At 39.2% G+C, this 20,791-nt stretch overlaps 1 protein-coding gene across 1 annotated transcript; it reads right to left on the reverse strand.

The window, feature by feature from the left end:
• Window positions 1-7,871: 7,871 nt before the first annotated feature.
• Window positions 7,872-19,775, reverse strand: lcmt1 (leucine carboxyl methyltransferase 1). Its single transcript, XM_041815854.1, has 11 exons — window positions 19,392-19,775; window positions 18,668-18,759; window positions 17,932-18,053; window positions 16,143-16,219; window positions 14,062-14,123; window positions 13,819-13,921; window positions 11,177-11,297; window positions 10,614-10,715; window positions 9,180-9,271; window positions 8,686-8,783; window positions 7,872-8,472 (listed from the first exon to the last, which is right to left on the reverse strand). Exons 1-11 carry the CDS (start codon window positions 19,475-19,477, stop codon window positions 8,450-8,452), a joined length of 978 nt encoding a protein of 325 aa, XP_041671788.1. The 5' UTR covers window positions 19,478-19,775; the 3' UTR covers window positions 7,872-8,449.
• Window positions 19,776-20,791: the final 1,016 nt, after the last annotated feature.

Consider the following 20,791-nt stretch of genomic DNA (forward strand, 5'->3'; position numbering starts at 1 on the left):
TACCTGGTGTGATGGACGTACAGTTTGGTATATAAGCCATTCTCACAATGACGGACACACGCACATCCCCATTTTTTCATCACTGATGCTCCACCTTCCTGCTATTGTTTATACTCCCAAGACACTCCATCATGTAAGGATCATAAAATTATGAGTACTGTTATCGGATGACGAGGAACACACAGATAAGTGTTATCACTTGTCAGCAGGTTTAACTGGTGATACATCTTTTAGTTTTCTATCACTACATTCATTTGATACACATGGAGACTGTGTAAGATTCACTCTCCTAATTAAACGGATTTTTGACATGTTCCCATTATCATAACTTATTAACACAATAGGAATTAAATGTTAAAATTACAAAACGTCCTGTGGGTCCAAACCTAACCTAAGCCCTGCCATGCCTCTGGTTTAGCTAAAAATGCAAAGGGCATCTGGTTCTTCTCAATTCAACTTTATCATAAACAGGCGGTTACATTCATGAAACAACCACACTGCAAACATGGCAGGCTAAGACAGAGTCCATGAATAAAACAGAAGTAAAGGTCAGAGGTCAGATCAGAGATTAAAGTATGTATGTAGACGCATTTTAGAGTAGCTACGTAAACAGTGGCTTTGCTAGCTTTAGCTAAAGTAGCTATGCTAGCTACCTAGTTAATGTAACTATGTAAACCAGTGGAGCTTTGGCCTTAGCAACATGAGCTTCAGCAAATGTAGCTAATGCTAATGTAGCTACATAAGCTATGTAGGTCATGTAGTTAGCATAGCTTAGTTAGCTTTGGAAAACAAAAAACAACTTCTAACATAACGTCATTCACTTTAGCTTTGATAGCTATGTAACTATAGTAAAATATGGGTTTATGACATTTGCAGAACTGTAACAGGTATACAATCCTTGGCTATTGTACCTATGTAGCTAACGTAGCTTATTTAGCTTTAACATTAGCTACATGTTAACTGTATCAGTTTTCATGGGAAACGGGTCTGGCTGCAGACCGTTCATCTGAGACGCTGTGTATCTCAGACAGGAACTGCCATAATTTCCCAGTACAAAGTTTCCAGTTTGGAATTTTATTTATTTTGTTCAAACTTCAACTTTATTAATAAAGTTTGGCAGCTAAATGACCACACTGCAAAGACTACAGACAAGAAAGATTCCATAAACAAAACAGAGAAAAGCATTAAGCTAACATAGCTACACTAGCTAGGTAATTAATGTTACTACATAAGCCAATGCACCTAAGTTAACTTTAGCCACATGAGCTTTTGCAAACATTGCTAATATAGCTATGTAGAGAATATATCTGTGTAGCTTACACAGCTGCCTTGTGAGCTTAGCTTCAGCTGTTAGTTCTGTAGCTCTGTTATGTATGTCTAATCTAGCTTTTGCAATGTGAACTTTAACAAACGTAGCTAAAGCTAACTTGTGTAGCTACAAGGCTATGTAAGCTACGCTTACTGCGTTAGAATATTTTCATGGAGGAAGAACTTTTTTCAGTAAGCAGACTGTTCACTCAGCTTTATTAAAGAATTTCTAATCAGGTTTTGCAGGTCAGGTCTCTGACTTTGAGCTTTTGGTATCCCTACCTTTACTGTAACCCTTACCCTAACCTAACCAGCTGTCCAATCCAGTTTTATTTTGAAAGTTTAAGCATGTATGTCCAACCTGCCAGAGGCAACGGCGTGGTCTGAAAGAGGGGGCGCCTGAAGTTTGCAAAAAAATCCATGTCAAAAACAAGCAGGCCTTTATTTGTTTGCACTGAGAGGCTTCCATCTCAGGACTCTAGTCCACTGGGTTCCAAGTCACCTCACTTATTAAGGCCCTTGTCTCCTGATTTCTCAGTTTGGCCAGGACGACCAACTCTTGGAAGAGTTCTGGATGTGCCAAACTTGTTCCATTCTAAGGTTCCTTCAGTGCAGCAGAAATTTTTTAAGCCTTCCCCAGATCTGTGCCTTGCAGCAATCCTGTCTCTAAACTCTGCAGGCAGTTCCTGGGACCTTATGGCTTGGTTTTGGCTCTGATATGGATTTTCAGCTAAGAGGCCTTCTATAGAGATCAATCAATTCAATTTACAAGTGGAGTCCAATCAATGTATAGAAACATTTGAGCAAAGATCAGTAGAAATGAGAGCAACTTGAGCCAAATTTCGAGTGGTCTGAATGCATATGTCAATGTGATATTACAGTTGTCTTATTTTCAATACATTTGCAAACAAATTTTTCAAAAATCCCCTTTTCACTTTGTCATGATGGGGTACTGAGTGTAGATAAATGAATATAAAAATGAATTTAAATGACAATAGAATCAGGCTACAACACATAATTGAAAAATAAGAGAAGGGGTCTGAATACTTTCTGAATGCAGTGTTATTAAAATCAACCAGTTTATGACTTGCTGATTTTATATTCTGGGAAACCCATCTAAAATTGGTAATTCCTTTGAATTTAGACATTGAGCTATGAAAAGACTGAACTAGTTTTTAACCACTCATGCATCATTAGAAACACAATTGTCTTCCTTTAATCTTATGCAATGTCAAGATGACCCTTACAGTGTGAGTGAACCCAAGGACCCTGACAACAACCTTCCTTGCATATCTGTTTATTATCAGCTATCAGATGAACGCCAAAGAACTCAGAACACCAAAGTTCAATACCTGAGATGTCGAAAAAGGTTTGCATACAGTGAAGAATGGAAATTAAATGTGCTACGTTACTAAAAGCTGATATCTCAAATAGGTTTTCCATATGAGGCCGGCCTATGAGCCATATCAACTATTTTATTTGGTGGAGTCGTAACAGAGGTCTGGTTTATTGTGTTTCAGATACTGCTGTCATGAGTTGGGCCAGATTTTGGCTGTCATTCACTTCCCCAATGCGGGCCACATCTTTGCTGTCCATCTGGACCATATCCGAGCCAAGGGACTTCTGCTATCAGGGAGTGTGGCCTTTGACTTCATCACAGGTTAAAAATAATCACTTCTTTTCTTTTGCACGCTACAGGTCGTAGGAAGATGCTCCTTAGACCACATTCTGCTGATGTTGGGAGTTCTCACACTGCGAAGTATCCCTGATGAGAGCTTTGTGAAGAAAGGTGGTTTCCTCTTTCCTAATTACTCCTTGATGTGTTAAAAGGTAACACATCTTCACTAGTTGTTGATTTTGGCACATAAACATTGGGAGGCAAGTCCAACGTTGGAGACGTTTCGTGCTCAAAATCCTAGCAGAGACAAACCTGAGGAAACAGGAAATGACCTGTTCTTGAAAACCACCTCAGCTGACGTTCAAACTGGAAATATGAAAAACATCACACGTCTTCGGCACCTAGACACATCAGATGCAAGCATAAAATTGATGGGAAACAACAAATAAACCTTTATAACTGATATATTCATTCATGATATCTACTGTATGTTAAACTGATCATTGGTGCATCCCTGATAACTATTTTACACAAAATGAAGAGGGGCCTCATGTTGCTCTTTGCATGAGGCCTACGAATGGCTAGAACCACTATAGGATGCTAATCATGATTAAACAGTGTCGACACTACACACCCTGGACACAAACTGTTTAAACTCCTCCCTCCTGGTAGGCGTTAAAGGGCGCTGCACGCCAAAACAACCCGACACAGAAAGAGCTGTGTACACCAGGCTGTTACTCAGTTGAATAGCTAACAGTCACTGGGTACCTCTAATGACTGCTCAACAGTCAGAGTTACTCTGATGGCCACTCAACAATCAGAGTTACTCTGATGGCCACTCAACAATCGGAGTAACTCTGATGGCCACTCAACAATCAGAGTAACTCTCATGGCCATTCAATAATCAGAGTCACTCTGATGGCCACTCAACAGTCAGAGTTACTCTGATGGCCACTCAACAGTCAGAGTTACTCTGATGACCATTCAACAGTCAGAGTTACTCTGATGACCATTCAACAATCAGAGTTACTCTGATGGCCACTCAACAGTCAGAGTTACTCTGATGACCATTCAACAATCAGAGTAACTCTGATGGCCACTCAACAATCAGAGTTACTCTGATGACCATTCAACAATCAGAGTAACTCTGATGGCCACTCAACAATCAGAGTTACTCTGATGACCATTCAACAATCAGAGTTACTCTGATGGCCACTCAACAGTCAGAGTTACTCTGATGACCATTCAACAATCAGAGTAACTCTGATGGCCACTCAACAATCAGAGTTACTCTGATGACCATTCAACAATCAGAGTAACTCTGATGGCCACTCAACAATCAGAGTTACTCTGATGACCATTCAACAATCAGAGTAACTCTGATGGCCACTCAACAATCAGAGTTACTCTGATGACCATTCAACAATCAGAGTAACTCTGATGGCCACTCAACAATCAGAGTTACTCTGATGACCATTCAACAATCAGAGTAACTCTGATGGCCACTCAACAATCAGAGTTACTCTGATGGCCACTCAACAATCAGAGTTACTCTGATGACCATTCAACAGTCAGACTTGGTGTGATGCCCACTCAACAATCAGAGTTACTCTGATGACAACTCAACAGTCAGACTTGGTGTGATGACCACTCAACAATCAGAGGTACTCTGATGACCATTCAACAATCAGAGGTACTCTGATGACAACTCAACAGTCAGACTTGGTGTGATGACCACTCAACAGTCAGAGGTACTCGGATGACCTTTCAACAATCAGAGTTACTCTGATGGCCACTCAACAATCAGAGTTACTCTGATGAATACTCAACAGTCAGACTTGGTGTGATGACCACTCAACAATCAGAGGTACTCTGATGAATACTCAACAGTCAGACTTGGTGTGATGACCACTCAACAATCAGAGGTACTCTGATGAATACTCAACAGTCAGACTTGGTGTGATGACCATTCAACAATCAGAGTAACTCTGATGGCCACTCAACAATCAGAGTTACTCTGATGGCCACTCAACAATCAGAGTTACTCTGATGACCATTCAACAGTCAGACTTGGTGTGATGCCCACTCAACAATCAGAGTTACTCTGATGACAACTCAACAGTCAGACTTGGTGTGATGACCACTCAACAATCAGAGGTACTCTGATGACCATTCAACAATCAGAGTTACACTGATGGCCACTCAACAATCAGAGTTACTCTGAAGGCCACTCAACAATCAGAGTTACTCTGATGGCCACTCAGCAATCAGAGGTACTCTGATGGCCACTCAACAATCAGAGTCACTCTGATGACAACTCAACAGTCAGACTTGGTGTGATGACCACTCAACAATCAGAGTTACTCTGATGGCCACTCAACAATCAGAGTTACTCTGATGACCACTCAACAGTCAGACTTGGTGTGATGACCACTCAACAATCAGAGTTACTCTGATGGCCACTCAACAATCAGAGTTACTCTGATGACCACTCAACAATCAGAGTTACTCTGATGACCATTCAACAATCAGAGTTACTCTGATGGCCACTCAACAGTCAGAGTTACTCTGATGACCACTCAACAGTCAGACTTGGTGTGATGACCACTCAACAATCAGAGTTACTCTGATGGCCACTCAACAATCAGAGTTACTCTGATGACCACTCAACAGCCAGACTTGGTGTGATGACCACTCAACAATCAGAGTTACTCTGATGGCCACTCAACAATCAGAGTTACTCTGATGACCACTCAACAGCCAGACTTGGTGTGATGACCACTCAACAATCAGAGTTACTCTGATGGCCACTCAACAATCAGAGTTACTCTGATGACCACTCAACAATCAGAGTTACTCTGATGACCATTCAACAATCAGAGTTACTCTGATGGCCACTCAACAATCAGAGTTACTCTGATGACCACTCAACAATCAGAGTTACTCTGATGACCATTCAACAGTCAGAGTTACTCTGATGCCCACTCAACAATTAGAGTTACTCTGATGGCCATTCAACAATCAGAGTTACTCTGATGACCACTCAACAATCAGACTTGGTGTGATGACCACTCAACAATCAGAGTTACTCTGATGGCCACTCAACAATCAGAGTTACTCTGATGACCACTCAACAATCAGAGGTACTATGATGACCATTCAACAATCAGAGGTACTCTGATGACAACTCAACAGTCAGACTTGGTGTGATGACCACTCAACAATCAGAGTTACTCTGATGACCACTCAACAGCCAGACTTGGTGTGATGACCACTCAACAATCAGAGTTACTCTGATGGCCACTCAACAATCAGAGTTACTCTGATGACCACTCAACACCCAGACTTGGTGTGATGACCACTCAACAATCAGAGTTACTCTGATGGCCACTCAACAATCAGAGTTACTCTGATGACCACTCAACAATCAGAGTTACTCTGATGACAACTCAACAGTCAGAGTTACTCTGATGGCCACTCAACAATCAGAGTTACTCTGATGACCACTCAACAATCAGAGTTACTCTGATGACAACTCAACAGTCAGAGTTACTCTGATGGCCACTCAACAATCAGAGTTACTCTGATGACCACTCAACAGTCAGACTTGGTGTGATGACCACTCAACAATCAGAGTTACTCTGATGGCCACTCAACAATCAGAGTTACTCTGATGACCACTCAACAATCAGAGTTACTCTGATGACCATTCAACAATCAGAGTTACACTGATGGCCACTCAACAGTCAGAGTTACTCTGATGACCATTCAACAATCAGAGTTACTCTGATGACAACTCAACAATCAGAGTTACTCTGATGACCATTCAACAGTCAGAGTTACTCTGATGACCATTCAACAATCAGAGTTACTCTGATGGCCACTCAACAGTCAGAGTTACTCTGATGGCCACTCAACAATCAGAGTTACTCTGATGACCATTCAACAGTCAGACTTGGTGTGATGACCACTCAACAATCAGAGGTACTCTGATGACCATTCAACAATCAGAGTTACTCTGATGGCCACTCAACAGTCAGAGTTACTCTGATGAATACTCAACAGTCAGACTTGGTGTGATGACCATTCAACAATCAGAGTTACTCTGATGGCCACTCAACAATCAGAGTTACTCTGATGACCATTCAACAATCAGAGTTACTCTGATGACCATTCAACAATCAGAGTTACTCTGAAGGCCTCTCAACAATCAGAGTTACTCTGATGGCCACTCAACAATCAGAGGTACTCTGATGGCCACTCAACAGTCAGAGTTACTCTGATGACCATTCAACAATCAGAGTTACTCTGAAGGCCTCTCAACAATCAGAGTTACTCTGATGGCCACTCAACAATCAGAGTTACTCTGATGGCCACTCAACAGTCAGAGTTACTCTGATGACCACTCAACAGTCAGACTTGGTGTGATGACCACTCAACAATCAGAGTTACTCTAATGACCATTCAACAATCAGAGTTACTCTGATGGCCACTCAACAATCAGAGTTACTCTGATGGCCACTCAACAATCAGAGGTACTCTGATGACCATTCAACAATCAGAGTTACTCTGATGACCACTCAACAATCAGAGTTACTCTGATGACCACTCAACAGCCAGAGTTACTCTGATGACCATTCAATATTAACAGAGTTAGTTGATGACCATTCAGCAGTCACAATCCCTGTACACTGAGAGCAAGGCTACCAGAGTCGAGTTCCTTGTCGCGTAAGCATACTTTACCAATAAAGCTGATTCTGATTCAAACCTTGGTCTCTTTATGAAAGGATCTTTCAACAACACGAAACAGAAATAGATACATAACTCAGTATAACTGCCCTTGCTTGTCCGTTATACAAGATTACCACACTAACAATGTAAGGCTTTCATAACAGAGTACTTAAATGACCACAGTAACTCCATCTTACACAAAGAGACAGTTTTATTCAACTGTACTTAGCCAGCACCCTCAAAATAGTCCGTCACAAAACTAATCTGTACTGTCCTCTTAGAAAATGTTTTACAGGCAAATATTAATTAAGCAGTTTGCATTTCTTGCCATTAAATGCCACCTCTACTGCATGCATGTACAGTATGTTTTTTTAAAGAAGTCTGGAAGGTACAGCTGATTAAAAAATAACATCAGAATGGCACATAAAACCATACAAGGACAAATACCCCATATTTGCATTCTTCAAACTTCATACATTCTTTCAACGGATAAAACAAACGATTTACTTTACATTTGACAATTCAGTGCCAGTGTAGGCTTTGACTTCATCACAGCTTTTACATAATCACTTCTTGTCCTCTGCATGCTCTGGGTCACAGGAAGACGCTCATTGAAAAACCACATTCTGCTGATGTTGGGAGTTTTCACACCAGAATGGCTCCCTGACAAGAGCTTCATGGAGAAAGGTGGTTTCCTCTTTCCCAATTACTCCCTTTTACACATCTTCTCCAGTTGTTGATTTTGGCATATGCGCAATGTGAAGCAAGTCCAACAGTGGAGCAGTTTCGTGCTCAAAATCCCAGCTGTGACAGACCTGAGGAAACAGAAAATGACCTGTTCTGGTAAATCACCTCAGCAGACATTCAAATTGGACAGATGAATGGAAATATGAAAAATCTAATGCATATGAGTAACACAAAGCAAACAAACTAACAGACAGCATGGCGCCATGCTGGGCACTTGACACTATGCATTGATGCTTTTGATCTAACAAATCCATTTCTTTTATCGTACAGTTTCACATTACCCAGGTTGAGCTTGTCCTTAGTGGCCCAGCAGATACTGTAGTGTTGAAGAAGCTGCTGTAAGAGCTCCCTCTCATCCAGAAACTCCAGACTCTCAATTCTGAAAACACAAAAAAACTGTAATCTGTATTTAACAGACTATCAAAGAAAAAGACTAATAGTTAAGTAGTAAATTTAAAAGCCTGTAAAGGCCTTGCCAGCTGTCACAAATCTATAGTTTTACATTGGTGTCTGAAGTGCAATTATACCCCAAAACCACTTTTTAGCAGAAAACCAATGTACAGGTGCATCTAAAACAAAAGGAATACCATAAAAAAGTTCATTTTTTTGCTCTGATTTAATTCAAAAAGTTAAACTTCTAGTAAATGAGAAAATTCAACAAGATATCGAAGTTTGTCACTAAAAACCCTTTGTTTTCTGTTCAGCTTAGTTTAATGCCATTTTAACTGTAAGCAATACTTGTGGCAAAAATTGATTGTTGTTTGGCCTTTGTTACCTGGCCACATCATCCTGAGGAAGCATACTGTAGACCGTCATCATGTCCAGAGCATCGGCATGCTCCCAGCCTGTCTTCAGAAAGCGCTCTTTCTGCAAACAATAAGGCATTTAAAAACTTAATTTATTTATAAATCTAATAAACCCAGAATCTGAAAAAAATAGAACATAAACAACATATCAGAAATCTTACCATTTCATGAAAAATATTAGCTCATTTTGAATTTTAAAGCAGCAGCTGTGAAGTAGGATTTTAGCTGTCTAACAGTCCTGATGTTTCTGTTGGTGAAAGTTCTAGACTGGAGGTTAGCCAGTTCAGCACCTGGACTCCTCTACTGTGAAGCCATGCTGTTGTGATGGATGTGGGTGGTATGTGGTTTAGCATGGTCTTTCTGAAAGAGGTGTTGCCTGGATGGGAGCCTGTGCTGCTCTAAAACCTCTCTATACATTCCAGTGCCTTTCCAGATGTGTAAGGTGCCCACACCATAAGCACTAAGGCAACCCCAGACCATCAGACATGCAGGGGTTTGAACTGTGTGCTGATAACAAGCTGGATGGTCCCTCTCCTCTTTAGTCTGCAGGACAAAGCATCCATGGTTGCCAAAAAGATTTTCAAATTTTGGTTCATCTGACCACAGAACAGTTTTCCATTTCGCCTCAGTCCATTTTGAATTAGCTTTGGCCCAGAGACAGAGTGACAGAGTGGCGTCTGTGTTGATATGTGGCTTCTTCTTTGATTTTTTAGCTCCAGCTTGCATTTGTGTTTGGTGTGGATAACTGTGTTGACAGACAATGATTATGGAAGGTTTGCTAAGTCAATGTAGCCATTTCCAGTACAGAAGCGTGTCTGTTTTGAATGCAGTGCCATCTGAGGGCCCAAGGATCGTGGGCATCCAATGATGACCTTTGACCATGTCCCTAGCGTATAGAAATTTCTCCAGATTCCCTGATAATATTATACAATGTTATGTTCTTTAGGTGTGTAGCATATTCAAAGACTTTGCAATTTTCTGTTGGGGAACATTTTTAAGAAGTTTTCCCACAAATTTTAGACACATTTTTTCACAGATTGGTGAACCTCTGTCCATCTTCACTTCTGAGAGACTCTGCCTCTTAAATGCTTCTTTTATACCCAGTCATGTTACTAACCTGTTGCCAATTAACCTAATTAATTGCAAACTGCTCCTCCACCTGTTCAACAAGGTACCACTTACTTTTCTAGCCTTTGTTGCCCTGTCCCTACCTTTTTTGAGATGTGTTGCTGCCATTTTTCATGAAACTGTAAAATTTCTCAGTTTCAAAATCTGATATGTTCTATTTTTAAAAAAAACATGGGTTTATGAGTTTTGCTAATTATTGCATTCTGGTCTTATTTCCATTTTACACAGCGCCCCAACATTTTTGGAACTGAGGTTGTACATCCATAGATATTCACCTGTGAGTCCAGAGACCGACAGGTTTCCACTCCTGCCAGGGTGCACTGGCGACGCTGCAGGTTCTCGATCATCACCTGGCCAAACCGATCGCTCATGTTCACCTGGATGCACACGTCATGTTCAGGGAATAATGCCTCATACTTGGCTAGATGACTCTGTCTTAGTAAAACACACAAGTAATACTACCATCTATTCAAAGTCCCTGCCTTATAGAAAGTGCAGATTATCCGTAAAAACAAACAAAAATGGTTTCATTCACATACCCACCAGATATTACAATTATCAACTTTATATTAATAAAGGATAGAGATTTTTGATGATGAGTAGGCAAGGAAGGGGGATTTAATCTGGGTTGTGTTTGCTTTGCTTCCCATTGGTGTGAACATATCAGAAGACTGGCAATACTTGGAAAAAATAATATGTGAATGCTACTCAGAAAAAACACATCCACAGCACCATGTAAAATTGCTTTTACAAAAATATAAATACTAGGTATTTCATTATGTCACTGATAAATAAAGGCCTACCACTGTCCTCAACTTCTGTGATTTGTCTGGTTTACCTGCTCGTAGTTGATGAACATGGCAGTGTGGAAGGTTTCTGCTGCCCAGTGAACCAGATTGGAGGACTGGGAGGGGGTCATGTAGACCAGCACACACTCTGACAGGAGCAAGGTGGGTAATCTGGGAAGGAAAACAGCATGTTTAGAGCATTTGAAGAAACCAGATCTCTACCCAGGCTTAAAAATCCACCATAATTTGATCACTGAGCTGAGAAAAATGTAAGAATATCTTTAACATGTATTTAGAATTGCATCACAGTAAACAGGACATGTGAATTACTTATCATTCAACAAAGTAGGACGGTACAACATTGGTATAAAGATTTACATAGCTATACCCTTTCTTTCTGGAATAAGCACTGCATTATGAAATAATCTGGTATGTTTTTCAGAATAAATACAGTGAACTTCTACAGGCCTAAAAATAGGCGATCAATTTATGAACCTGAGTCTGTGTGGATAGGTCTCAATCAGGCTTGCACATCTGGACACTGCAATTTTACTCCATTCTTCTTTGCAAAACTGCTCAAGCTCTGTCAGGTTGCGTGGTGATAGGGTGTAAACAGCCTTTTTCAAGTCCAGTCATAAATTCTTTAGGATGAATGTCTCTTGGATTGAAGTCTGGGCTTTGACTCAGCCACTCCAGAACATTCACCTTGTCTTTAAACAAGTGTTACTCAACGCGTGGCTCTCGAGCCACATGTGGCTCTTTTGTGATGATTTGCGGCTCTTTTAAGTCTTAATTTGAAACTTTATTCCCCCAGAAAACCTTAAAAAGGGAAACCTTGACCTCCATCCATTGCAAGTTGCACAAATCAGTTAGTTTCCCACACTTATACATACAGTAGGCTTTAATTTTACATTTTGTCTGTATATTTCTATTGCCCTTATTTGCAATTTTTCCCCTTTTTGCCACTTTTGCCCATTTAAGCTGCCTTTTGCCATTAAATGCCACTTTTCCCCATTTGTGCCATTCTTTACCCCTTTTTGCCACCTTTCTGCCCATTCTAGTCACTTTTCAATCATTTTTTGCAACATATTTGCCGCTTTTTTGATCATTATTGCCACCAGTCCCTATTTTTGGTCACTTCTCACCCATTTTTGCCACTTTCTGCCCTTTCTTTCCCCATTTTGCCTATTTCCACTCAGTGTTTGCCGTTTCATACCTATTTTGCCAACTTGTTACACGTTTGCTGCTTTTGACTATTTTTGCCACCTTTAACTTATTTTAATTGCCATTTTAACCCCTTTTTGCCACTTTCACCACTTAAATTGTAGCTCTTGCAAAGGTATTACAACAATTTGACTCTTTGGTTGAGCAGGGTGGAGTAACACTGCTTTAAACCATTTCTGTGTAGCTTTTGCTGCATGTCTCAGGTTAATGTCTTGCTGGAAAAAAAATCTTCTCCCAAGCCTTAGTTCTCTTCAGACTGAGTAAAATTATCATACAGGATTTTCTTATATTTTGCCACATTCATGTTCCCCTCTACCTTTGGGGGGGGGGGGGGGCATGCACCAAATATGTGTCAGGATCAGGAATCCATCCTGCAACAGTGCATCGAGGACTGTAGCCTCAGTATATGAGTGCCTGCTCTATCAACCAAGCTAAACTGAGAAAACCCACAAGGAGGACACATTTAAATGAGATTCCTAATGTTCATGAGATTGTCCTTGGTAAAAATGTTTCAATAAATAATAAAAAATCAAAGAGACATGCAGACTAACAGCCATTACAATGTGGACTTCCTTCTGTCTGGACTTTAATCGATCATACTCTATGAGCTTGAAACTATCTGCACTATAAAACCTGTTTAATTCACAGAGGGATATGCCAAAGTTTCATGTTTGTTGGCTGACCCTTGCAATGACTAAAAGAAAAGTCCCATCCAGCAGCTTCCTGTGAAAGTTGGCCTCATTCTTTGTCTAACTTCCCTGGATAAACACAGGTAATAAATGTCTGAATGCCAGGTTGAGGTGACATTATGTACCAGCCTGAGTGACGCTCACCAAAGAAAACATCCTATCTCACTAGAAAGGATGTCTGTGCCCTAAAACGCCCTTGTGAGGGGTGTATCTTTATCCAACAAATAAATACATTACTCATATCAAAATCCATCCTTTGTTTCTCAACACCCTGAGGTATTTCTTAGTGATTTAGAGTATATTCTTTTAATAATGAAATAAAGAGTCAAAACCTCCACAGATGCTCTAAGCGTGTGGTCAAACCCACTTATTATCTTTCATTCTGACACTCCCATTAAAGAGGCATATCAAGATAGGCATACGGACATAGTTGAGTCCATGGAGGGTTGAGTTTTCATTTAAAGCATACATTTTGGGTGGGGTATTCTTTTTCGATCAGGCTCCAGACGTCAAAAAATACATGTGCATTACAGCAGGGCATACACTCTCTGGAGCGACTCTCTTATCTAATGTGACCCACAGTAAGAAGACACAAAGATAAGCTACAATTCTTGGATGTCTTAAGAAAGGCTTAGAAAACCTGATGATAAAAGACTGTTCCACTGAAGTACCATCAAACTTAAATAAACCCTAACTTCAAAATGTGTTCATTTGCTCAGCATGACTTGTTGGAAAATAAAACACAGAGACAAAAACAATGCAACTATGTTTTTACATACTCTGGATTCAGCTGGAACTTTTTCAGTTTTTCGTCCAGACTAGAGATGTCTCTGAGATCCGCTCCGATGATACAGTAACGATCTGAGTCCAGGCTGTGGGCATCTGGGCAAAAAAAAATTTGTACAAATATTGTCAGAAAACTTGGGGATAAACTGAACAAATGCTCAAAGAAGATTTTCAAACAAAGATTCCTCTATACATCAGGTTTGTGAGATCATGACAGTTATTTTTCTTGTTTTTACCGAGCAGTAAGGAGTCTGTGGAGTGGGTTTCAATGAGAGGTTTGGAGAGCGGTGGCTTTGTCCTGGTGAAAGAAGAAAACACCATTTTACAAAACAACCAATCCTGTGCAGTCATCCTCTGTATTTTCAAACCCTCAGTATTCATAAGGAGTATTTATGATGGCAAAATGACTTCTGTATAATTTCATCTTTTGTTTTTGGTACTTTTTCATTTGCCTCTGTTACCAATACAAGTAATACTGATCTAATTAATCTGTATTAATTTGTTTGCATTTGTTTTGTTTGCACTGTAGGGTTTGTAAAGATTAAAATAGCCTGCATGTTGCAACCGACTCAGCTCATCATAAAAGGCCATTGTCTGTAGTGGCTTAGGGTAGAATAAGGGTCTTTTTTACTTATGCAATTTTACATCACAAGAGGAATCAAGCAGAGCAAACACGATGTTCCCACCTATATGTGACACTACCATGACTCAGCAATGCATCTACTCTTTTGTTTTCAAAGATTCACTCGTTTAACTTTTTTGGGGGGCTGTCAGCAAAAGAAGAAGAAAGAATTGAAATTACCAAGTTTAAGTCTTAAATATTCACACTATAAACTCAAAAATGTCACGTTTTTAAAATCATAAATTTACGCACAAGGATCGAATTATTATTCTGTTGAGGACCCACAACCTGTGACTGAGACCAAGTTTTCTGACTGGGCTGCACATGTGGCTCTAGAATACCATTATATTCTTGAGATTTCATTGAACCCTGCAAACATTCAAGATACCCTGTGCCAGATGCTGCAAAGCAGCCAGTGTTCTTTTCTTTTTATGCCTCATTTTTGCGTCTGTAAACATAGAGCTAATGTGACCAGCCAAAAAGCTCCAGTTTTGTCTTGTCTGTCCAAAGAAGATTCTCCCAGAAGCTTTGTGGCTCATCAATATGCATTTTGGCAAATTCCAGTATTCCACAGCTGTCTTCCATTAGGCTAAGTCCACTTTGGCTCAAACAGGGATAGATGGTTCAGTCTGACATTGATGTACCTTCATCTACAATTGGTTATCATTTGTATTGTCCATCTCTTCAATTCATCATCAAATTTCCACTCCCAGGGAGGTTGGCCACAGTCCAATGGACCTTAAACTTCTGAATAACACGGCTATGGTAGTCACAGGAAAATCTCTAATATTTACAGATCATCTTTATAATTTTTTCTAGACTGGCCTTAATACACCGTCGTAACAATGGGTCTTTTGTTGAAATTAAGCGCATGTGGGCCTATTATGGTGGGATTTCATCATGAAAACAATTAAAATTTACATTTAATTTTTCCAAATGGGTCATTGGAGGTCTTAGCTTTTCTTAGATATGAGTAGTAGTAGAGAAAGGTTGGGAACCAATGATCAACAGTTACAGAAGGGCTAATTCAACCATTTACACTACAGTGGATCCAAATAGTTGCCATTTTAAAATCATTATTTGATTTTACAACAAAAAAAAAAAGCCCTCACAATAAGGCAAAACAATTTGACAGCATGCCTATTCTCAACTGCTTAAAGACATCAAAATTTTAATATGGCATTTGAATTTATTTTTAGTTCAGGTTGTGTAGAACTGATAGTTACTACAACTGATGAAGAATACAATATAGTACAGACTAAACTGTACTAAATAGAACCAAAGAAAAACACTAGTAGTTTTGTTATATATGCTGCATGAGTGATATTTAATATACCTGACATGCTAACATAAATTTAAGGTTTGTATACTGTATAAATACCTTCTTTTTATTCTTGAGACTCCTCTGAAAAGCAGCTTTAAATTAGAGCTTTAACCCATTTTCTGTTAAAAACAGCCCTTTGTCTCCCTCTGCAGGTCTTCACCTCACACTGCGATTACTAACCAAAGAGATAAAGGAGCCTCAGACTTGCTCTGCTTAACATACTTCTCACTGAGGTTATAAAACTACCCCTAAGTCGGGATTTTATTTCTAACAAGTATCAGATTTTACTGCATCTATAAATAACTACTGTTGTAGGACTCTGGTAAATAAAAAACAACAATATTGAGTCTAATAAATAAAGGGTTTCTTACTTAATATTGTGTATTTTTCTGGCCACAACTGTTGGAAAGTCAACTTCAAAGAACTTCTTTGGCATGAGGTTTTCATCCTTTAAAATGAAGACAAACAAAACATCAGACCAAAAGTGTATCACATTTACAACCCCAGTTCCCAAAAAACTGGGGCACTGTGAAAATTATGAACAAAAAAAATGTAATGATTTACAGATCTCATTAACCCGTATTTCATTCACAATAGAACATAAACATATCAGATGTTGAGAATGAGACATTTTACCTTTTCTTGAAAAATATTAGCTCATTTTGGATGGCAGCAGCACATCTCAATAAAGTAGGGACAGGAACAGGTTTACCATTGTGTGTGTGGTTTAGCGTTGTCTTGCTGAAATATGGAATAACTTCCCTGAAAGACATGGTGTCTGGATGGAAGCATATGCTGCTGTAAAAGCTATGTTTACTTTGCAGCACTTATAGTGCCATTCCAGATATGTAATGCTGCCTACATTATAGGCACACACCATCAGAGATGCAGGCTTTGAAGTGGATGGTCCCTCTCCTCTTTAATCAGCAGACATGACGATGCTGTTCCCAAAAAGAATTTCAAATCTTGAAAAGCGCTTTTGCCAAAAGAATACAGCAATAAGTTGCAAAATGCTCCTGCAGCTGTTTATTTTTCTCTAGCACCACTTACTTTTCCTGCCTTTTGTTGCCCCATCCCTACTTTTTAAAGATGTGTTGTTACTATCAAGTTCAAAATGAGCTAACCTTTTTCATGAAATGGTGAAATGTCTCAGCATCTGATATAATGTTTAAAATCTGAGGGCCAAGCTCGAAGTTTTTTTTTTTTTTAACTTTTCAGTTATTTATAAAATAACTGTTCATAAGTTTACCATATGTAATACACCACCAGAAAGCACTGATTCTCAGGATTCTGGTTATGTTAATTATTTCAGGATAAAACCAACACGGCAGCCACAATAAATGCATTTGTTGGGCACCACACATACAAACAATAATAAAGGGGACACAGCTAACCATTAAAAGCTCCCATGTACTCTCCTGATCATTATACTCTATCAAAAACAGTCCTGCTGCATCAGAAACAGTCCTCTCTATCTAACCTAAATCCAGTCAACTATGCAGCCCAAAAACAGGATTACAGCCAGAACGATCCATGGACTGATTCTGTATAATTTCAGATGTCAAAAATGCTGTTGTTGTTCTCAATAGTCTACTATATTTGCTGTAATAATGTCTTTTTTCCAGGCAATTGTTAGCAATGCTATGGCCCTTGATCCTGGAGTCTCCAGTTTGAAAATGCTGGGACATTTCCTTAGAATAACAGCTGTGAAATCATCATCTATGTCCTATTTTTATCAGCTTTCAACCTAAACTAACTAAGGCTAGTGCTTTGGAGATTTCCAGCTAATAGTTCTAAGCCACAGTCATTTACAGGCTTCTGTTTCACAGTTCAAATTCACATGGGAAAAATGTTTTTTTTTTTTTTTGTATTACTCAATACCAGTAGCAGCTACAGTGAGTCTGACAGTTTGGGCAGAAACCTCAGAGTGATACCTTTCTAAAGACACAATGGATGTGCTTGTACTCCAAGTTTTCAAATACAGCCTTTGATTTATGGATAGTCTTTTTTGACTAATTTACCCAGAAATCTAAGGGGTTAGATCTATTGTGAATAAAATATTGGTTTATGAGACTTGGAAATCATTGCATTCTGCTTTTATTTACGGTTTAGGGTCGTGTATCTGTGTGCTTGTAATTCGTAGCAACAAAGCCAACTAACCTTTAGTCTCCAAAATGTTGTGTCCAGTCCAGCACCGAGGTTGATTACTTGACAGTCACACTCTGTTTTCCTTATAAACGCATCAAGCAGACGGTTTACTCCCTTAACTCGGGCGTAGTAACCTGTTAAGTGAGATGAGCAGATAATAAAATATCCTTATAAAAACATACCGAGGATATGTCACAAGTTAACAGACATGATAATGCAGGTCAGCTTAGTGATGCACAAAATCACAATTGTGAAAGTTGATAGAAGTTTACGTAAACATCATGTCTTTGTGAGCACGAGAATTCGCTGCTGACATCACCCTTACCACCCTGTAAAACTAAGTGTTTTTGCTGGTTATAAACAGTCAGCATTACATTCTTTCGTCTGCTATATCGCATTTACAAGTCACATGTAGCAGAAATGCATGCTCATTGTCTTCTGTCGATGCTGTCACTTCTACCACAACTCCTCTCACAAAACCAAAAAGGAACTTTTAGTGATTAAAGGTTCACTATGTGGACAAAAGTATTTGACTTAACCAGCTGATTACTGAATTCAGGTATTTCAGACCTGTTGCTTCAGGTCAGGTGTATACAATCAAGCCCCTAGCCATGCAATCTCTTCTGCATGGTAACTCCATATTAAAGAACCTGCATTTGAGTACAAAGTCATTCCAGTCCCTGTTGGAATAATGGTCAGGCAGTCAAATACTTTTGTCCATGTAACATACGTATTATAGATTTCATACCTCTATTGATTTCAGGTGCCTTCCGTTCTCCCACAGATCTTGCAAAATACTGGATATATGGGTCCTTCCAGTAGCTTTTACTGGTTGCAAACCTAGTAAACAAATTATGCATGTTACTTGAAGGCAATAGGTATACTTTATTGACACAAGATTGTGCTATTGAGATGAAAATGCTGAACACCCTTAGATAGGATATGGATTTCTTGTACTTGTGTTCAGATCTAACTGAAATCCAGTTCTCTAGATCAGTGTGTTCAGCTGGTTCATATTAGGTTGTGTTATTTCTAAATATCTACAAAAATCATCTTAAAGTGACATGAAATAAAATAAAATGGGCAGAAAATGTGCACTTCTAGAAATTTTGTACACTAGTCCAATGAGAATGATAAGGTTTTTAGTTATACGTTCAATGGGATACCACTGGTATCTCTTTATGCCAGCACACTTATTTAATATAATAATAGATATTCACTGAAACATCTGCAATACAATTGGATGACAGCTGGACGTTTACCCTGTGTTAATACACAAATTAATCAAGCAGAAAAGAGATATTGGTTCCTTTGATCATTTACTAAGTTTACCTGGTTTCCTGCAAATACAACTTAAAGTTGTAGGTCAGGAATGTCCAGCAGCATGACCTTTAATAGGCAAGCTACCAATCATGCATAAAACCCGTATGATTGTAAGGTTAATTGAAACGTTGCTAACGTGTTTCTATCACCTTTTACAAGTCGTTGCATCGTCACAGGTCGCCCTCACTGCCTCATCTGCAGTATCCGTGTCTGTGAAGGGTTGTCGAGTTGCCATTAACTGTCTTCTGACGTTATGTAGTCCACATTAAAGCTATAAACACTGCAGAATATTGTTCACCTGATTCACCCAAGCTAGCGACAACAGGCTAACCGCAGCTAGCTCAGCTTGACAGGTGGCTTTATTTAACAAAACAGAAAGAAATGGCAATAAAATTGTTAGCATAGTCGGGTTGCAAAGATATTTATGTATATAACAAGAACATAATTTAATTTAAATAAGAACTTTTAACAGAGATAATCTAGCTTTTTCTCGTAGAGAGAAACAAGTACGGAGCTTGAAATGCACGGACAGTTCCGACCAGATGACACTTCCGGTAGACGCTCTTCAGAGTAAAAGTATCGCTTGAAAATTTCTTAATTCCACTTTGTAAACAAGGGTATGTACTTAAAATATATGACCGGATTTTAAACCAAATTCGCCTCTTCTACTTGTGTGTGAGCTCAACATCATTGCGTCGACATTGAACAATTTTTTGGCACAGAAAAGAATATGCTCTACAGTGCTTGACTTTAATTTGAAATTCACATATATTGTCAATTAACCTGTTAAGCGAATAAAAATAATGGTAGTTAAGGACACTCCATTGGGACTTGCCTACTTTTAGTTTTGTTTCTGGAGGCTTTTCATTCAGAAGCTTATCACCTGTGACAATAACTCTCTGAAACTCAGCTAATTTCAAAAAATGAGGAAAAACCCATTTCACTTAAATAATCAAGAATTCCTTGTGGCAGTAAGAGCTCGACAGAACTCTTCAGATAATTAGATGCAGTTTGTGAAGTTACATAAAAGAAGAAGACATGCCCTACTTGTGCAAGAAACTTTAGCAGACATTAAAAACCCATTAGATTATCCACAAGAGGGGAGAAACCACACAGCTGCAGCCTGCAGATGTCAGCTTTGGACGACCACATCAAGTAGAATAATACAAGAAAGCAATCCCATAAATGGAGATGTTCTTACTGACTCACAGCATAAGATCAATATAAACTTCTAAATGAAAGCTCACACAAGGAAGTAAATCTGCAGCCTTGACTTAAAATATGGAATACATTTAAGTGTTATTATATCAGAAGAGAGAAATTGATTTCTTGTGATTCAGCAAGTTTTTCCTCCTAGCCCTGGCTCTCCAAAAACATTCTCTCACAGATTCTGAAATCCATACTGACAACCAAATGGACGGCCTCATTGTGATCCAACAGAAGGATAATGCATTTGGCTTCAAACCGTGTCTCTAAAGTATCAGCAACCAGAGTTGCATCATGGGTAACCAGAGCTATATTGTCCCATACCCACAGACTTGAAGCTGGT

Source organism: Cheilinus undulatus, linkage group 20 (genome assembly GCF_018320785.1).
Source record: "Cheilinus undulatus linkage group 20, ASM1832078v1, whole genome shotgun sequence".
In the NCBI taxonomy this organism is placed as follows: Eukaryota; Metazoa; Chordata; class Actinopteri; order Labriformes; family Labridae; genus Cheilinus; species Cheilinus undulatus.

What these genes read in the sequence shown, in the direction of transcription:
- lcmt1 (XM_041815854.1), bottom strand. Translation starts at nt 19,477, where the DNA reads ATGGCAACTCGACAACCCTTCACAGACACGGATACTGCAGATGAGGCA. An exon ending in CAACATTTTGGAGACTAAAG is followed by an intron (nt 16,220 to 17,931) that starts GTTAGTTGGCTT and finishes TTCATTTTAAAG; the next exon opens with GATGAAAACCTCATGCCAAA. An exon ending in GTCGGTCTCTGGACTCACAG is followed by an intron (nt 9,272 to 10,613) that starts GTGAATATCTAT and finishes TATTGTTTGCAG; the next exon opens with AAAGAGCGCTTTCTGAAGAC.